This window comes from Corapipo altera, unplaced genomic scaffold (genome assembly GCF_003945725.1).
Source record: "Corapipo altera isolate COAL_440 unplaced genomic scaffold, ASM394572v1 98, whole genome shotgun sequence".
Taxonomy (NCBI): domain Eukaryota; kingdom Metazoa; phylum Chordata; class Aves; order Passeriformes; family Pipridae; genus Corapipo; species Corapipo altera.
Window position 1 is genome coordinate 1,204,238 of NW_020884914.1, and position 13,271 is coordinate 1,217,508.

Sequence of the window (13,271 nt, forward strand, 5' to 3'; positions counted from 1 at the left end):
AAGAGCAGTTAAGGGTTTCTGCTGGACAAGTGCCTAAGATACTGAAGTCCAGTGCCTCCTGCCATACTGGTGCTCAGGTACCAGGAAAGAGGCAATTTTTTTCCCTCTACTTTCTCCAAACTTTACTCAAGGGAAGAGACAAAACAATTCAAAAACTAGATACAAGTTAAGAGCTACATGAAATTGTGTCATCTTCATCAAAAAGGAAACAAAACAAAGAAGAAAACCATGGAGCTAGGTTTCCACATGCTCTGTAGGAGGTGAGAACCTACCCACCTACAGAAGCACAGAACTACCAGCAGTGAAGGTCCTCCAGGAGGGCAACTGGCAGACAGGAACAGGATGAACTCAGGCCATGTAACAACAATCCATTTCAGGGAAACACTGCTCTGCAGAAGCTGGATGAGGTGCCCAGCTCACATCCTGCCCAAGGACTAAGCTGCTCACTGCAGTACATGCTCCCACTGCAATGCCCACTCCCTGTATCCCAGATCTTTCAGAGCTAGCATTAGCTTTGCTGCATGAAGGAAAATATGTGACATCAAGGCATTTAAGGAACATAAGTGTCTGCTACATGACTCTAAGCTCAGATGCTAAAATTCCATGCCACATCCCTGAATTTATTTCAGCAGCTGGAGGGACGCAGCACCCTGGGCTGCACTATCACCATTCCAGGCTGGATGGCACCAGACTCCTTTGCACTGAAGGTCACCAGCCATCAGGCTACACTGTGGTGCAAGTGTCCCAAGGACTAAACGAGCATTTGGTCCACACAACACGTACAAAAATGGAAACAGATTAAATGAGGAAAATCTACCAGTTTTTATGCCAGATTCTGACACCTTACCTTGCAGGGAGTTGTACCATTTTCTGCAGTTGACCCCAGTAGCACTGAGTGCTGTCCCAGCTGCAATAGGATCTCATAGTTACACTGCTCCTACTTCAAGGTACTCCAAGTATGTTTATGATGCTGCTCTTACACAGGTTCTGTGGGAAGAAGCTGCATTTGTTCAGCTGCCTGTGTGCAGTGAAGGTTAGTTCAGACTGATCCTCATCATGCATATTACACTTTTGTTCAAGTTACATCCAGATAAGATACTCATCATTTTATGAGAACAGACATTTGGAATCAGGATCATGAATCAATGCAGCAACAGCACAAAGCACTGACAGATATTTAGGGCACGTAGAAAAGAGTCTCTACTCCAGAGCTAGGGCAGAACAGTTTGTGCCAGCAAGTGTATAAATATATAAAATATAGGGAGAACAGTGATGTGTATTAACCACCATAACACTGAGAAAGAACAAGACTGAAGCACACACGAGTAGCAGTCTGCTGACCCCTTGCTGCACTGTTTAGAAGGTTATACTGTAAAATACAGTATTTTAGACATACAGTTCCCCAAATGATCACAAACAACCCATGAATAGGACAGAGAACATTCAGTGACACTTCTCAGAGTACCCATTTTAAGATCACAAATGCAGTTAAAGTCATTTCTACACAGACAGCTCCACTGCAAACATGTTACATAATTCTGCAAGCTCTGTATTTCAAACAACCATGACCCTCAGTGCAGTTCCATGGTTTTTAAAGGAGTCACATGAGTATGTTAAGGCTTCTAATCGGTGTGCAACAAAAAGCATTATTTCCTCCAATCTGAAATCAGTTTCCACCAAAGTAAACTCTAGCAACACAACTTCCTTTGAATTCCATCCCAAACCAGCAGAGCTCTTGTAGATTCCTCCTCTCAGGAACAAGGTACACTAATCCCACATGGCTGTTCAAAGGCATTTGAAATCCTGTCTGAATTTCTTCACTGGACATTCTCTGCAGCTCTGCCATGAGGAAGGAGTTGGTGATAACTGGTTTCCACAGGCAAGGAGAGAGCACAGGGAGCTCTGCTGCCTGGTCATCCAATGCCAGTGGCCCTCCACCATTTCCTTCACAGGGCTCTCCTAGGATGGGGTGGAAGGGAAGGATCACCGAGTGTTCCTGGATGACTGTCCCCAAGCAGGAAAGGTGTCTCAGTGGCATTCATGGTTCCTCCTCCGGGTCTCTTCTGCGAGGAGAGTACAACACCACCAGCTACACACCTCACCCGACAGACCCATCTCTCTGAACTCTGTTCCTTACAAGACACTTGCTCCAATCATTCCACCCTTCTGTCCATCACAGTCCTGCAGAAGAGATCAGTGACTTGAAAAACTAAAACCCACTGCTCCTCTCCAAACTCCCAAATCAACCCCTGCTTATTCCATTTCCACACAGCAAATTAACACCAAGCTGCCCAGGACCTGTGGCATTCACAGGCCATGGACACCAGGAGTGTGACAAAGGTCCAAAGCACCACTGACTCCTGCTCTTCTGATCCATCACTATTACCTGGTCTGCTCAGCAAACCATAAAATGATCCAGTCTGCCACAGCACACAGGTATGTGCACTCATGGCTTCTTACCCACCATCCTGACAACCCCCAGACATCAGGCCAAACAGTCTGATTAGTCTAAGCAGGACCAATAATTTCTATTTTCAAGGCAAAAACCTGAACTGACAAAACTAACCCTTTGTCAAATACAAACCAAGAAATGACAAATCATGTTTTCTTTCAAACAATGTTTTTACTGGAAGTTCTTTGCAAATATTTGTATAGTCATTACAAAAAAATACCAAAGAAAATTTCAGTCTATTCAATTTCAGAGAGTCATAATTTACAAAAAAATAAATAGCTTTACTCTAAGGACAACAATTGTCTAGTATTAAGGTCAGCAATATCAATCACAGAAGTCCACATTCTCAGTGCTGAGTATTTGTGTCCATCTGACTTAGTTTGCCTTCCAGCATTTTCCTTTAAAATAAGACTAATCAGAACATTAGAAAAGTAACTTTTCTCTTACCACAGAAAAATGAAAATACAACGTGGATCTTGAAAACCAGACTCCATTGCTAATTGAATTGTTAGACCCCTCTGACACACAACTTTAAAAACAGTAATTTTTTTTAAACAACTGTAACAGAACATTTTCCCACAAAATTTAAGAGTCAACAGCAGCAGCATGAAGGGCATGTTTCTTTGATATAAGGCTAATGGTCCTTGATGTGGCAGAATTAAAGCACAGAACTGCCAAAGCCAAGGGTTTTACAATCAATGTCACACCGAGCCTGCAACCTCTGCCCAGACAAATCCTCACTTCTCAGCCTCGTCCCCACAGGTGTCACCAGGATTGGGCACCCAAGTCAGAATTCCTGAGTGAACTGGGTGTAAGATACTGCACACTGCAACACACCAGCTGCTGCACCAATTTGGTTTTGGAGTGATTGTCATTCCAGACATGCTTAAATACTGCTATGAAGTTGACTGTGCTTTTTGACATCAGCACTACCGACATTATAGAGAACTTGCTGCTATATGCTGTAAACACAGGAAACCTTTAGGACAATGCATAAAGCATTAACCATGTACAGTAAATGCCATAATGAGAACATCTGGCACACATGTTATTTCACAAGGAAAAAAAAAAAAAATCTTTGGACTATAGTACTATATGCCACAAAATGTTCCAGGTGCATCCCACAATAGATGGCTCATCAAATGAGGAATCCGCAAACAAGCAAATAATTAGCATTTGCAAAAATGTTTTAAACCAAAAATAAAGAGGGAGGGAACTTTAGAACATAAGAGCAGATGAGAAGTAAAAGCTTTTCTGAACTTCTCTGATGAATCACTCCACCTTATATTTTAGCATATAATATTATAGACAGGTTTTAGGCAAAAATTAGAAGTCTCTGCAGTGTTTTGCACAGTGGATGTGCTTCTCCTAAAGTTGGCTAAAATCAATACTAAGGAGAAATAAAAAAAGAAAAAATTGCATTTTTATGTTACTTCCATTGCCATACTCTGGCCAACTTCACTATGTCTCAAGCTGAGCTGTATGGTTCACTCCAGCTCAGGGGAAGTTACAGTTCGCCAAATGTATCACCTCCCTCTTCCCCACAGGAATTCAACAAGTTCAAGTGCTACACCAAGCCTGAATCTTTGGCCATGCTGTAGAAAATGCCTCTTTTCCGAAGGAGCTGCTCTGGGCTTCCACACTCCACCACTTCTCCTCTCTCCAGGACTAAAACTCTGTAAAACAAGCAAGGGCGGGGGGGAAAGAAATAAAAATGGTCAGAAGAAGATCCACAAAGCCAGTGAACACAGACACAGAAACTGTGTAGGGTATCCTACAGACAGACAGAAACTGACTGTTGGTATCCATTATATGCAAGGGTAGACAGTCCTGACTGTATGAACAGACTGAGGTTCTCACTGTCCTTCCTGACCTCACTGCAGATGGTCTGTCTGCTCAGCCTTCAACCACACCTTAGCAAGGCAGCTGACCATGGGGGAGGCTGTTTGAACTATAATCAAAAGTGATGGATAGTGAAATTTCAAATAAACTTCAGAGGGCAAGATCTGCCCCTTTGACTCCTTATGCTGTCTTTGCCTAAATTAGGGCAAGACCCAGGAACAGACTCATGTCCTTGCCTCCCTCCCCTTCCCAGGTTTTCTAGGCAGGAACAGCACAACAGCAGTGCCACAGAGGGATGAGAAGAGCCCCACAGGCCAAGCACAGGCACCGTGAGCCAAAACACACCCCCCCCCCCCCATCCAAACAGGGATTGCAGCATCCTTGTGGAGAGGTGGCTAAAAATGAACACAAAGATTCCCATTTAAATAGAGCACAATGCAAGTCACACCTTCGTCAAGATAAAACCAGTATAACTTTACCTCGTGTAGTCCATGATCGTGTTCAGACGATGTGCTATAGTTAATACAGTACATTCTTCAAATTGAGACTTTATCGTCGACTGTATAAGCTTATCTGTTTCAAGATCAACAGCAGCTGTGGCTTCATCCAGAACCAGGATTTTGGACTTCCTGAGCAGAGCTCGTGCCAGGCACACCAGCTGGCGCTGTCCCACACTACGCAGATGGGATGGGAGGGTGGGGAAAAAAAGTCAGAACAAGTTTGCAGTATTCGTTTTGAAACCCGGCAATTCCTTGTTCTAAAGATAAGGTCAGTCTTACTACTTCCCTGCAGAATATCTAACAGCATCTGAAACTGCAACAGCCCTCAAATCAAGTCCTGGCAATGCAGTAAGAGAATGCACTACAAGTGGTTTCACCATAACTGCACCAGGCTGATTCAGCAAATCAGTGCACTGTTGAGGACTGGACTTTAAATGGTTTCTACAGATTGAACACATACATCCCTCTTATGGTGCAAAAAGCAAGCAAGCAACTTTCTTAGAAAAACTGCTGCTACTAAAATGACTGGTCTTGCACTAAGAATTCTCCAACTCCCTCCCCAAATTCTCCTGCGGGGCTGGAGGGAGCCCCACACTGCACTGCTCTTGCTGGGTCTGACTATATCCTGTCCCAGGTGAGCTGAAACGTTTCTGGAAACAGAAAGTCTAGTTGCAGATGGGAGGGCACACACCCCCTCCTCTCAGTTCTCATTGGGTCTTCAGGCAATTTTCACAGTCACAGTTCTTTGACATACCTGAGGTTCTCACCACCCTCAGCACACTCATGATTCAGTTTATCAGGAAGGGATGACACAAAATTTTTCAAGTGAGCCAATTCCAAAGATCTCCAAATGTCTTCATCAGAGTGTTGGTCAAAAGGATCAAGATTCATACGCAGAGAGCCAGAGAACAATATTGGATCCTGGTCACAGACAGAGGCAATTGACAGTGTACACAGAATATGGCAAGTGCTCCAAAAATATTTCTTAGATAATGAAAGAAAAACAACATGTACAGATGCAGCTGCAAGTAAGCTAATATACTGCATTTAGGAGTGAGGGCTCATTCTTTCCCAATAAGAACAAGTTATTCTCCCTCAGTCTTATTCCTTATACCTCTTTGGAGTCTGATCTCTGCCCTCTGCAGACAGATTCTGGCAGTCTAGACTTTTCCATTAGTCAGTAACTCATGAATTCAGAAAAAAACCCAACCAACCAAACAAACAAAACCTCCACACAAAACCAAACACCAAACAAACCCTAGCCAATTTCTTTTTACTGGACTACTAAGTTAAAGAAGAGACCATTCCCACTCAACCTTCCGTCAGCTTTCCACTTCTTAGGGAATTACACCATCCGGAAATATTTCAAAATTCCTGAGCTGCAGTATCAATGAAATGAATGAGGGTTTTTTTTCTTGGATAGGAAGAAATACTACTTTGGAAATACTTAAATACTTTTGACCCAGTAGTGTCAGACTGATGCAGAGTGATCAAAAGGAGAAAGCAAAGTCCCCTCCAGATTTCCAAAAGAAGTGGTGCAGAAAACCTTTTACAGTGAGTTCTCTGGTTTTTATCAGCATGCTGCAATGGTAACTTATCATATTATATGGTCTTTGAATCAGACAGGCAATAAAGGCTACACAGTAAGAACAAAAAGACTTGAGACTAAGTACAGTATATAAAGCCATATTTCCAAATGTTTTGGGCTGTCAAACCCACAGTTGCTGGGCTAGACTGGGATGGTTATGTGCAGGTTTCTGTGGGTACTGCACACCACACACTGGTCCCATTTCCCTGAGGGACCCTGGTCAGCTGTTCAGCTGGGACCATCCCCCCACTCACGCTGAGCTGTCATTTCAGTGATTGGTGTGGGGTGCTGACAAAGCCCCTGAGTCCAAAGCCCAAGGTTTTGCTTCCACACCAGAGCTCAGCCACAACCAAGTTCCTACTTGTTACCCAGCACAGGCACACTGAAACCAGTCTAGGAAAAAAGCTTGGCTTCAAGTCTGTGAAAGAGCAAGCTGAAAGGTCTCCATTTCATAGCAGAGATCAGAGGAGGAATAACTGTTTTCTCCCCAGTACATCACAAACAGCCCTGTCACACAAGGAGTTCTGGTAGTAGCAGGATTTTGCACCTACCTGAGGGATGATGGTGATCTTGAACCGCAGGTCATGGAGCCCTATCTTTGCAATATTAATTCCATCAATAATAATTTCTCCTTCAGCTGCTTCATTAATCCGAAACAAACCTAAAGTGAGGGAGGATTTTCCAGCTCCCGTTCTTCCAACTATTCCAATCTGTTGGGAAGAAATACAGGAACAACTTATTCTGGGAAAGCGTTACAGCCTTTCCAAGCCTTTCTACCCAAAACTGACCCATTTGCAGAAGGTTGTCGTGTTTGCTGGGCTATCCACACACAAAACCAGCATAACAGAGAATGATCAAAGGGGAAGAAAAATCACTAGATATGAAAAAAACAAGAACAAAAAGCTGTCTCAAGGTTTGCAATCCAATCACAGAAGTTTTGAGTTTTTCTAGAAATGTAAAGCAAGTCAAGGTTTCCATAATCCTTCATTTGGTTCACGCTTCATAGTTATGACTGCTGACTTAAATGTCACATTTATCTTGTTGGAATTTATAGCAAAATCATACCAAAAGCACTCAGTTTCACACTGGATGTTTTTCTTCCCAGCTAGATTGAAGTCTTGAGCAATTCTTTTCTTTTTTAAAAATATAAAAGATTGCTATTTTGGTTGGCTGATACACCTCTCACCATCTGCCCATTCTAACTACTCTTGAGGTACTATTCTGCCCATATTTCTAGGTAGAAACTGTGCACTGAGGAGAAAACAAATGCCTAGCTGGCTGTCACAAATAAGGAAGCTAGATAGTAGATCTGTCTTGCAGCTACCTTTTCTGCTGCTGTGCAACATCACACTATTATCAGACATCACAGGAATCCACACGGGACTGGGGTGGGAAATTTGTGAGCACACAGGTGAGGAAACAGTAGGAGAAACACACAGATCAGCAGCAGTTTGGCCAGACCCAGAGATTCTGCTCTGAAGTCCCATTTTTCCCTGTAGAGTCTCACATCTTGCAACTTCTGCTTCACTAGATCAGGCTTCCCCCCACTGTAGCCTATTGTATTGAGATTATAATTAACTTAACCTCTTCTACAACTTACTCCTCTTTGATTACAGCAAACAAATTTCCTGGGAAGGGGAGGGAAGACAGTATAAACCTCACCTTCCAATGAAACCAGGCCAAATGATACTTGGCAGCCCCACATAAGTGTATCTTTATCCACGATACAGGACACACCTTGAAAAGGCTGAGAGCCCATGACAGCTGAAGTTACAGCAAGGTTGATTCTACAGTAGCTTTTCCAGTTCTTAAGGACCCCAGACACATTACAGAATTGGTTTAGCCCTTTCTTTGGCTCATGCATGCAGATTTATAAGCTGTAACACTCAGTCATTACCTTTTCACCCCCATTTATGGTAACATTTATGTTTTTCAGAACCAAATCCAAGCCTTCGCAGTAACGTAAACCATAACCTCGAAACTCAATCTTCCCTTCCTCGGGCCAGGTACTCGCTGGGGCGGTTTGTTCGATACTCCACTCGGCCTGAAAGAACCACAGGAACACCTGATCAGCTCCTGCTTCAACCAAATGGGCTGAGAGGACTCAAAGAATGCAGTGAAGAAAAATCCTTCTCAGTGCGTAATTTGCAAAAGGAACTGTGATGGCGATGAGAAGACAGGGAAAGAGTTGCCTCAAGACAGATTAGCTGGTCTGTGTAGGCAAGGGCTTGGCTATCACCAAAGTCCCAGTTGCTGGATAAACTTTCCTGCTGAATTCTGAAATGGCAGAATCATGCAGGCAGCAGGCATTGAGAGAGCCTGCCTGTACACCCCCACCACGGCAAGGAAACCACTGGGGAAGCCACACTTACAGCTAGAAGCAGTTTAACTGAGACATAAGTACCAAATGATTAATAAGTTGGTAAACAGCTGCTGCCTCAGCCTCCAACAGAGGTGGGAAAGGAGAGAACACACCCCACTGCATTCACTGCCAGTGCCAAATAAAAAGGCTTTTAAATGTCTAAACACTGGTCTGCTACCAGAACCTAAGAAAAAATTCTAGGAAGGGTCCTCATAACATTTGGCTTCAAAAACAGTGACTCAAGTCAGGTTCAAGTGACAGGCATGGCAAAGAGAAGCCCCAGGGAACTCTGTTCTGTAAGGGGAACAACTGCAGATTAAATGAGTAGTTTTGTTATCTGAATCAAAACAAAAAAATTAAACCTCTTTACTCCCCCTATGAGAGTAAAAAGAGAAACACAAATGAAAAAAAAAAATAGTTAAGAGACTTAGGAAACCAAATTGTTTGTTCAGCCCCACTGTTTAGTCCTAGGCCAGAACAGCACATTTCCTAAATAGCATTGTGTAAATATCAGTGGATACACATCAGAAGCATCCACAGGAACTGCCTGCTGAGATCCAGCCTGTCCCAAGCAGGTGACAGCACTGAGCTCTGTGTCCCCCCTCAGCTCAGAGCACAGGCCCAACCTCCAACCCATTCAGCCAGACAGCAGGTGAGACCTCAGAACAGGGCATTGACTTCTACAGGTGTGGTAGACAACTCATTGTACCTCCTTCTCCATTTCAGTATATTCTTTGACTCTTTCAACAGCAACAATGTTGGTTTCCACCTCAGATGACATGCGAACCAGCCAGTTCAAATACGCTGTAATCTGCAAGAAGGAAAGAAGTCTAGGGGCAGTTTACACTAAATATGTTACCTGCAATAAATAAAAGACATGGAACAACCAAAGCACTGCAAGTTCATGGAATCATAAACACAGACAAGATCTTGGCTAATCACTGCTGGAAAGGAGAAGAGTCAAGATGCTGCATCCCCTCACACGGGGAAGGCACAGAAGGAACTTTCCAGTACCTTCTCAGATACTATTTGTAGTTATTATTCTCTTTCTACGTTCCTTATATTAATTTTCCATCCAAAGCCATATCAAGGTTCTGGCTTTTTGATGCAGTCTTACAAATCAGAGGTGTTTTTTTTTCCCAAGAAACTTAAAACTACCTGCAGTGAGTAGGATACCGAGAGGCCAACCAGTCCCGCGCTGAGTTTGTTGCGTGCAATCACTGCAAACAATGCTGCAAAGAGGACAATAAAGTTCCCCACATACTCCAGACGGACAGCCAGCCACCTGCCAGGCAGAAAAACAGAATGCATCTTTCCAGGAGTTCACCCACAGAAAATTACCGATGTGCAATCGATGTTCTGTCACACATGTTTTTTAGAAGACCATTAACATGGCATGTGCATCCTACTAGTGACACAGGAACTGAGGTTCTGCTTCAGCACCATCTGAACCTAGCTGCACCCAAAATTAATAAATCTTTCAGGTGCATGAATTCCAGTCTCAACCGCAACTGATTTCTGAACTAACATTGGGATCAATTAATCAAAATTTTTAAAAGAATATAAGTCAGAAGTAAGGCAGAAACTCTCAGAAAGAAGAGAGATTCAGAATTAGTAATCTCCATTTTATCACAGAAGTTTAAGCAAAACACCTGTGAAACCAATATACCCCCACAGGCTTCCCTACCCTGGACAAGTATGGCAAGAGCTGTGATTGCTCAGGAGCACAGCCAGCAGAACCATGTCCTTCCCAGATAACAGCCCTTCAATATTTCAGACCCACTGTTACCTGTTTGCAACAATGCTTGGATAATAAGCTTTCTGATTTTCATCCACTTTCATGTCATTCTGCTTTATGAAACGTTTCTGCTCCTCAAAGGCTCGAATGACACTGACTCCCAGCAGGGTCTCATTGAAGTGAGAATACACGGGAGAACGACTGACAGACTCGAGGCGCTTGAGCTGCCGAGATGTGGCCACATAAAATCTCTGCAATTCAAAGTATGAGAACCATGGTTACATCAGACTGTGTCTGAAAAGACAAGGGGAATCGTAAGACAGTTCTCTGCCACCTGGGCTGTTACTTACAGAGATTCAACTTACATGTGGAAATACACACCTTCTCCAACACTTTTAGGCCTAAAAACACCATTACATACACAATGTTGTCTTTAAACAACTGCCAGTCAAACTACCTCATGCAATAGCCATTTTCTGCTCTTTCTCTTCTCAGCAAGTTTAGTTCAACAGTATAAAACACACACATACCATAATGACTCAAACCCAGCATATTACAATCCTTTCTAGAGCAGAGTAAGAACTCTCTTAAATAACAAGACGAGTGACTGCTGGTCTTGGTTCCCCCAGGTAACACCCCTTACCTGCACAAACAAGTAGGCAAGTCCCAGAGGTGGAATAATGACAGCAGCTAGAGGTGTGGCCAGCAGAATGACGATACAAGCCCCAATCACATTAAACATTGAGCCCATGAACATTTTGATGATTGGTGGAATGGTGGAGTCAATGGTATCTATCTCCTTAGAAAAACGGTTCACTAGATTTCCACTTGGTGTACGTTCAAAGAAACTCATTGGAGACCTGAGGACATTGTGCAGCAAGTTATGGTGTAGGTGTCGTGATGCAAATATTCCCCCTATTGACACGACCATTGAGTAGCCAAACACAGCAATACCTAGAAAAGAAGACTTACTTTTAACTGTTGCCACCTCTCACACAAAACATTTCCTAATTTTGTCATCATTTACCATTAGCATGTCTCTAGTACAACTAATCAGCCAAGGAACTAGGGTTCACTACAGGAAGACCCTGTAAATATGTCAAGCAGCTTAAAAGAAAAAAAAAAACAACAGTGAAAACATCACATTCCTGTCCTGGAAGAAGTTGCTTCTCCATTACAAAAATTTGTGTAATATTTGAACGCTTTGCTATGAATCACCAAATCTTAAAGTAGGTAAGACCAAACAAACCTTGAGAAATTCCCAGTGCTCCATATACTCCCAGTCTGACATCTGTGTACTGCTGTGTCCCATTGATAACAGGATCATCTGTCCATAAACTTAGCCAGTAGTTGGAAGCCAAGGAGGCTATATGATTACACAGGAAGAGGAAAATGCTCAAGAAAGACATAAAGAGTCCAATTGCTTTCATGTAGTCCCAGTACACCGATGCCTTTACCTGAAGACAGAAGGGAAAAAAAGAAATACTCATTTTGCAGATTAAGTTTCAAACCCAGCAACTCCCCCTTCTCCAATGCCTATTTAAAGTCAGTATCCCTGCATCAGGCCATGAAAACACAGAGTTGCACTCTGGAGAGCCACTGCTTGGGAACATATGCTGCAAAACATTTGATGGAGACACGTCAAATCCAACATCCCCTCAGGGCAGGCACACATCATCTTTCGTTGTCATCCGAGGGAAGGGAGGAGTAGGGAGAGAGTTGCCTGAAGTAACACAGAGCATCAGTAGCACAGCCAAAAACTTCACTGAGGAGTTCCAGTTTTTGGCTCTCTGCACCACAAGATTATAAAGCCTTTAAACCAACCCTTGCTCCACATGGCTTGTATCCTGTGATCTATGTTTAACCAACAACAAGCAATACCAACTTGCATTCAAGCAACATTGCTAGGAGGGGTAACTGCCATTTTCCCAGGAAGCTCAGTCTCAGGTTTCTTAAAAAGCCCTGGGTATCCTGGGATTAGATACTTGTGTCTACAGTGGAAACTTGGCTTAAATTCATCTGAGTCGATTCCAGCTCCCTATACTGAAGGGCAGATTTCATTAGGTCACCTAATTTGTCACAACCTCTCTCCAAGAAACAGCTGCAAGGTTTTCGTTTCTTCTTTTAAACTTTGATGTGGTCAGGCCCATCATCTTACACAAAAGGTTTGGTGTCGACATTCTTTCTGCAGGCAAGCACGGGGCTCAGGTTTGGGAGCAGAGGGCACAGCAACACTTCCATGAAGTATTACACAACAAGCAGCAAGTTCAAGAATTCCCTCAGCCCTTTCTCACGCCAGTTACATGGCCTTCAGAAGCTATTTTCTTCTAAAAGGGATTTTTCCAAAACTGAAAGAGGGCCCAGGAAGCGGGGACTGGAGACCTTACCCTCCCAGTCTTCGCTGTGTCGGCCTCCATCAGTTTCCAGGAATTCTTTTCAGCAAGTGGCTTCTGCAGCTCTGCTGTGCTGCTCTGCTGCTGGGACTTCCCAGTCTCTCTGCTGTATGTTGAAGAGTTACTCAGTTGCCTGTTAGCAGACATTTATTTTTCAGTTTTAGCTTGAAATAGGACAGGTGTTTACTTCATAAATAGGCTTTGACAGTCCACAGCTCCAAGTCAGTGGTTTACATTCCTATGGAGATCTCCTCACCAGCCATCATGGGGCCATGAGTACTTCCCTCTTCCTCTCAAAGTGCACTCTCCTAACCCTCCCTGATGGCATTCAGTCCCCAAGTGCCCCATGTTCAGACACAAGTAACACAACAAGCCACATAAAGAAGTGCTGGTTGC

General features: G+C 43.4%; 1 protein-coding gene across 4 annotated transcripts in view; it reads right to left on the minus strand.

Moving 5' to 3' along the window:
- Window positions 1-2,608: 2,608 nt before the first annotated feature.
- Window positions 2,609-13,271, minus strand: part of LOC113952608 (multidrug resistance-associated protein 1) — a 50,120-nt gene continuing 39,457 nt past the window's right edge. For 2 of the 4 annotated variants that reach the window (XM_027654873.1, XM_027654875.1), the window contains 11 exons: window positions 12,870-12,981; window positions 11,732-11,939; window positions 11,126-11,436; window positions 10,534-10,733; window positions 9,903-10,029; window positions 9,454-9,555; window positions 8,280-8,426; window positions 6,934-7,092; window positions 5,549-5,715; window positions 4,774-4,968; window positions 2,609-4,128 (listed from right to left, as the gene is read on the minus strand). In XM_027654873.1, the coding sequence (XP_027510674.1) occupies window positions 4,020-4,128; window positions 4,774-4,968; window positions 5,549-5,715; window positions 6,934-7,092; window positions 8,280-8,426; window positions 9,454-9,555; window positions 9,903-10,029; window positions 10,534-10,733; window positions 11,126-11,436; window positions 11,732-11,939; window positions 12,870-12,981 (1,837 nt within the window). In that variant the 3' untranslated portion in view covers window positions 2,609-4,019. Of the gene's footprint in view, window positions 4,129-4,773; window positions 4,969-5,548; window positions 5,716-6,933; window positions 7,093-8,279; window positions 8,427-9,453; window positions 9,556-9,902; window positions 10,030-10,533; window positions 10,734-11,125; window positions 11,437-11,731; window positions 11,940-12,869; window positions 13,009-13,271 lie in introns of all 4 variants that reach the window. The other 2 variants (XM_027654872.1, XM_027654874.1) reach the window with 1 other exon arrangement.